The sequence below is a fragment of the Saccostrea cucullata genome, unplaced genomic scaffold, assembly GCF_032062105.1.
Source record: "Saccostrea cucullata isolate Sc308-1 unplaced genomic scaffold, CSIRO_AGI_Scuc_v1 ctg89, whole genome shotgun sequence".
Classification (NCBI taxonomy): Eukaryota; Metazoa; Mollusca; class Bivalvia; order Ostreida; family Ostreidae; genus Saccostrea; species Saccostrea cuccullata.
Genome location: NW_026931171.1, coordinates 58,026 through 64,695, shown reverse-complemented (window position 1 = coordinate 64,695; position 6,670 = coordinate 58,026). Strand labels below are relative to the sequence as shown.

The 6,670-nt window shown below is 32.5% G+C and overlaps 1 protein-coding gene across 1 annotated transcript; it reads left to right on the top strand.

Moving 5' to 3' along the window:
* On the top strand, positions 1-6,104 carry LOC134231647 (cardioacceleratory peptide receptor-like). Its single transcript, XM_062713632.1, has 9 exons — positions 1-168; positions 1,178-1,310; positions 1,695-1,801; positions 2,891-2,987; positions 3,609-3,742; positions 4,247-4,358; positions 4,559-4,720; positions 5,059-5,239; positions 5,784-6,104. Exons 1-9 carry the CDS (start codon positions 97-99, stop codon positions 5,848-5,850), a joined length of 1,065 nt encoding a protein of 354 aa, XP_062569616.1. The 5' UTR covers positions 1-96; the 3' UTR covers positions 5,851-6,104.
* The last annotated feature ends 566 nt before the right edge of the window (positions 6,105-6,670 follow it).

Below are 6,670 nucleotides of genomic sequence, written 5' to 3'. Positions count from 1 at the left end.
TAAAGTCACGTGTTCTTGAACGAAGCGTGCTTAGTAAATTCGCTTCATGACATGATATATAGCGCCTTTTAAAGAATCATTAAAAATATTATTGCAATGGAGGATTACATGAATGATGACAATAATTCGAATGCGGGTAATTCAATTTCCCGCCAAAATCCCTATAAAGTAAGTTTTTTTTTACATTTTTTTTTTGTATCTGAGAATATGTTATTGTTATTGATATTGAATATTTCCCAGTATAAGCAGCTGACAATCAATTGATTTGATATACCGTGGTTTTTAAATTTAACAACTGTAATTTGAAACATGTACACCAAGTTTATTGCTGATTATTGCGCGCGTTATTTGTATTGCCAGAGGTTAATGAGTTCAATTCAAGTAGCAATATATTGAATTAACAAATCTTGAAATGAAATAAGATTTATTGAAATCAACAAAAATGAAATGATTCCGAAATATATGGTATTTCTGATGCACAACAAAGTGAAATGAACGAAAATAGTCATGATTCTGTGTTTACTTTAAATAATTTTGCGTTGTAATTTTCATTTTTTTTTCAGTAACATTTTGACATTGTTCTAGTAATTTGACACTTATAGATGCATCCAATTTTGTAGAGGATATCGCATCCTACCGGTAACCGCGGGTTTTCAAAAACATGTCTCACTTTTTCCTTCCGACAATAGATCACCCAGAATAAAAGCATTGTTTATTGTATATCACTAATATTTTCATTTTCCGCGAATTTAAAAAGCATTGATGAATTGTCTGGTGTGATATATCTGTTTCTCTCTCTCTCTCAAATTTTAAAACAAGAGGCCCAGGGGCCACATCGCTCACCTGATTTTTCAAAAAAATTGTTTTTGTGACATTTTTGTTAAGCATGGATTTGACTTGAAAAGAAATTTTAAAAGGTTTCCCTATATATTCCTATGTAAAACTTTGATCCATTATGGTAACAGTTTGTGTAGCATTGATATCAAATTGTCTTTCAGTTAATATTAGACATTCATGTATATCAAGGATATATCAAAAGCCTAAAATATTTTTAAAGTCACACACATACGCTCTCTCTGTCGAAGTTTAAAATAAAAAGCCAAATCAACATACTCTCTCTTTCTTTCTCTGATATATTATATATTTTTGTGTAATGTCACTACACCCTTTTATTTAGATGGAACAGATAACCTTCGAGGTGTTTCTATTGGTTATAATCCTGGTCGGCAATATCACTGTTCTCACGGTTATCATCGTTGAGGGTCAGAAGTCAAGGATGCATTTCTTCATCAAAAACTTGGCTGTGGCAGGTATATTTGATAATAGTGTGAAAAGATATAAAGCAGTTATGCAGTCTGAAAAGCATCCTACGAGTGTTTTTAACGCTTAATTGATTAGAGTGTTAAACTTATGTCTATTCAACTTAGGCAACACACATTGATAAACTTACCCTTATACTAATTATTAAAACACTCAATCGTCATGCAAAAAAAAAATTAGAAAGCAACTAAAGCATTCGAGCTGTACCTAAAAAATTTTAGTATAATAAGAAACTGTAGTTTTTTTCATCTGGATATTTTGCACTGTCATAAAAAGTTTTATTGGACAAAAATTTTATGTCCTCTTAAAATTAGGACAAAAACAGACAAACCAAAAAAAAAAAAATAATAACAAAACTGTTCTCCTGGTTTCAGATTTGCTCTGTGGAGTATTTTATGTGATTCCACGAATTGTTATACATGTTAATGATGGAGCATTTTATGGTGGGAACACACTGTGTAAATTACAAGAGTTTCTATCGGTAAGATCAAAGTTCACTGAATTTGAGCATTACGAACAGTAAAATCATAAATGGATACAAATTATTTGAAAATTTCCGAAATAGATCGTATGTAAACTTCCATCTAATTAATGAAAACTTCCTTATGATGAGATATATTTCAAACAGACGACCTTTGGGCTACAGTGCTCACCTGAGTCACTTTGACTCTGCAGTTCTTCATAAGTCCTCCACATCCCATGTAATTCTTTGATTCCCTACAGAGAATTAAAACAATTTAGAATCTACACTACTCAGGAAGACTCCTTATAAGTTTCACTATTCCTGATCTAGGTGTTCTTGAGATTTTAAAAAATAATTCTTATCATATTTCGTTGTAAAAAATGATTTCCAGTTATGCCCAAATCATACCCCACCCCTTCCGGGGGCCATGATTTGATCAATTAAGAATCCACACTGCCCCAAACGTTTCATTATAACTATTTCTGGCTCATTGCATCGTCGCAAACCACGGGTTTTGAGTCCGCAAGCTTCCTCAAGTGATGATAGAGAGAATCGACGTGAATCACCGGTGGGTTACCGACGATGGGCTCACTGTTTCTTGAAAGATTATTTTTAATTCCCCAATCTAATTTGATCTCAACTTGATTATCTTGCCTTGGAAGGGTTGGTTTTTATTTTAACAATTATTTAAACTAACCTTTGCCGAAGGATACTTTGTAACTACTTTTGTATAAATATGGCCAAGTGGTTCTTGAGAACAAAGTGTAAAATGTGAATTGTTTAAAGACCGACGGACAGCTACCGTAGATGGAGGGACGGTGGACATCGGTGATCTGAAAAGCTCATTTGACAGTTCAGCTTTGGAGAGCTAAAACTTAGCCTTAAAATAATTTTTGCATAGGCATCGGAACCGGGGTTGGAGTGGTGTAGAAAGGTTCCACTCTATTTGCCAAGAAACAGACATAATATAGGCATTGAAAATCGGGTTTTATGCTTTTTTTTTGTTGGTTTAGCCCCCGCCCTTTCAATCAGCCCATCCACATTCTATATGCCTCCGACGCCTATGATTTTGATGACCATGAACACCATAATTTTTCTACATTGTAGAACATTGGAATTTATGGATCCAACATGATTATGATAGCCCTGAGTATTGATCGCCTACACATCCTGGTCAGACCTTTGGGCACCCTTGCAAGTAGAGGTAGATACTTTGTTCTTTTCACCTGTAGCTACTAGAGGTAAGTACTGAGAACACTGACTGAATCTTTATCTTTTGGTACTTTGAAAGTCTAGTAACTGGATGAAAGTACTATCATTGAAATTTAAAACTTGATCATGCATCGGGAAATTTCGGTAAGTAGAAGCAATTCGTTCTGTAGAGTATCAACCAACTAGATAAGCTTAGTATTCAATATTCTACTACTTACTTGTTAATACAGTTTGTTTTGCACAGGCAACCATCTGATTTATTTCAGATTTTTGTTTAAAAAATAAATAAATATGTAAGGACTGTGTTACAATCTCATAGACAATTTTGTTTCAATCAAATTTCAGCATTGAAATGGTTTGAATACATTGGATTTTCCATCAATTTTCAATTAAAAGTATCCATTTAAGCACATTTTCTTTGATAATAAAATTCACTCAATTTAATACTTATAAAATTATTAAACTTCAGAAATTTACTTTTGCAGTCTATACGGTATAAAGAGCAGTTAAAATATAAAAATAACCCTGCATTCTCAATGCAATTGTTATTCTATTTTTAAATAAAATTAATTATGATATTACTCTGTTCTAGGGAGATTTTAATTGATTTCAGGAAGAAATCCTACAATAATATGCCTCTTTTGTTGGGTGGCAGCCGTCATCGTCTCTGTGACAGGACCCATTGTTTTTGAATTCGTAGAGGAATATAAGGCCTGTGATCTAATTCTGGATCTTTCTGAATTGAAGGTTCCCTTTATTTTCATTTGTTTCTATTCGTTTTTTTTAATATACAGCTTTAGGTTAGGCATTTCAAGTCTTTCTTATAAACACCAATAACTCACACAAAACTTTAAAATGAAATAAATTTGTGCGGAATATGTAAAATAAAGACAATGATATATCTCTTAATATACTCAGCAGCGTAAAGTATATTATCCGACAAACACCTGCGTAGTCTGTTTACTTTTTAGTTTTGAGATACATTTTCATTAAGAAAAGACTCGTTTTTGCTGCATTCATATTTCACAGTGTAGTTTTCAGTTCTCTAGTTACCCAATTCCAAAGTGAACTGCATCAAAGAATGTTGCTTGCTCCGTTGGCGTTTATTTTAAAAATATTTTTTCTCTTTGTTTCTCTTAGATTTTAAAACTAGTAAGAGGAGGAATATGTACAACCATATTAAATGTAATAAAAGAAAAATATAAAATAAAACATTTATGAGAGGATAAATAAACATGTTTATCTTTATAGATCTATTTCACCGTCATCTTCGTCTTCTTGTTTGTTATCCCCACAATCATCATCGTCGGGTGTTACTCTACGATAGCCGTCATAATATGGAGGGTCTCAGCTAGAAATGAAGGTACTTTTAAACTACCTAAGGATTTTTTTTTATTTTTCATCTTCTGCTTTCTGAATTCTGTTTGCATTTCTACTTTTGTAATAATTTTGCAGATTGAAAGCAATCATTTCATCTAGTTGAAATTGAAAACGAATACGAATTCTACTAATTTCTATGATGTGTTACTAGTAATAAACCGATAGTTAACATTTGAAATCAAGGTATTCAGATGAAAGATAATCCCTCTGGAAGCAGAAAAAATTCAAGACTGCTGTCCTCAAGACAAAGTAGCACATCCTCTGGATCAGAGCATGATGATTCAAACTCGTCAATATCCAGAGCCAAAATGAAGACCATTCGAATGACATTTATCATTGCAATGGGTAATGATTCTATTTTTATTTCCTTCCAAGTATGTCTTTATGTGTTCTGTAACTAAATACCTAAGATTTGATTGACTTTTTTTTATTTTACGTCTCTTCTTAACATTTCTAGGATTTGAAGAAACAGATATTCAACCTTTTACCAAGCTCTCATAAAAACACTCTTAAAATAAATTACTAGTTAATGATTCTTTAAATTCCAATCAATTTACATTTGCAGTAAGGTCAGTATGAAAGGCTTTTTGAATAATAATTCAGTTGACCTGAATGCTCTCTTTTATTCATTTGATTTAAATTGATTAACCTTATTTTTTTTCTTAACTCTGGTCTCTTTCCAGCATTTGTGTGTTGTTGGGCACCCTATATGCTTTACAACTTACTTGCTGTATATGGTCAACTTCCAAACACACCAGGATGGCAACCAGTTGGAATATTCATCGAGGGTCTTTTGCCTTTGAATTCTGTCGTCAATCCTGTGATCTATGGCGTATTCAGCATACGTGTCTGCAAACAGTGCAGGTAAAATTGACTAAGAGATGGAGTTTTTCAGAATTTTCAGGAGATTTGCCTTTATCATTTAAATATTGCAATATTCTCGTAAATCACTTCAAGTAAAACATCTTTTAATAGCCATTTCTGTAAAAATAAAAAACACCGCACTTTTCAAAATATTAAGATTTGTCTTTATGATGTACAATACTTCTATCTGTTATTTACATGAAAGCATTTGATTTTTAACAATAATATGAATTTGAAAGATATTTACACTGTACTTATTTTAATTTGTCAGTTACAAGAGATATTTTAGCAGACTGACGCATTCATAAATGCATTATTACGTACTTAAAAACAAAGCCAAATGATGTCATCATAAACTGAAGCTAAATGACGTCATTATTAACTGTAACTGTATGTTGTTATTATTAACTGATGTTAAATAATGTCATTATTAACTGTTACTGTATGTTGTTATTATTACCTGAAGCTAAATAATGTCATTATTAACTGTAACTGTATGTTGTTATTATTAACTGATGTTAAATAATGTCATTATTAACTGCAGGAACCGTGTAAACAGAAAGTTATCAACAACAAGGTCGACGCGGAAAACGGACCAGTTGTTCCTGTAGGCAGAGAGTTCTTATAAAGAAGCCAAAAGCTTATCATACATGTATTGCAACAATGAGGATAGGATTCCCTGCTTGAGAAAAGGCTTTACAACAAATTTCTGTTTAAATAAATTATTTTATTGTACATTTTTAATTTTCCTTTAATGAATGATGACTGACTACAAACCTGCGGACAATCTGTTGCGGTTGTGATTTGAAAGAATGTAAAAATTATACAGTTTTGTTCAAGAATATGACAAGCATTTGTATCATTGGTGTATTTCATTAGTTTCACTTTATATATCATAATTTTGTTTGTTGTCTAAGGCCCCTTTCGAGAATTTTTTTACTCGTATATGGAGACGCCACATTATGAAGGTGAATGGTTGTTAACATAATTATACTCGACCCTCATGACCATTAAACCGACAGGGATTTTTTTCGTGCTAGTACCTACTACAACAGACCTCAATTTACAGGTCGATTATATGAAGGACCTGTCTCCACATGTTTGGACCCTCAACTCCTTACTCTGTAACTGTATGGCAGAGGGTCTTACCAATCCAACCAGCCCTACCGATCTGTAACTCTTCATTTCTGAAAGGCCGTTGTTACCAAGTACAGATCTAAATTTGCAGCCTTCCAACGGCAAGTCTTGGCATCTCAATTTGAGTGAAAGATTTTCAAAGGCACGTTAAAGAAACAAACAAATAACCATTATTTAATTCAATAGATATGGTCTATATATCTCTGCAAAACTCCTTTTCATGAATAGTTTAACCTTACAATTGAAACAATTATTCGGGATACATAAACCTTCGAGAGGCAACCTATTATCGGT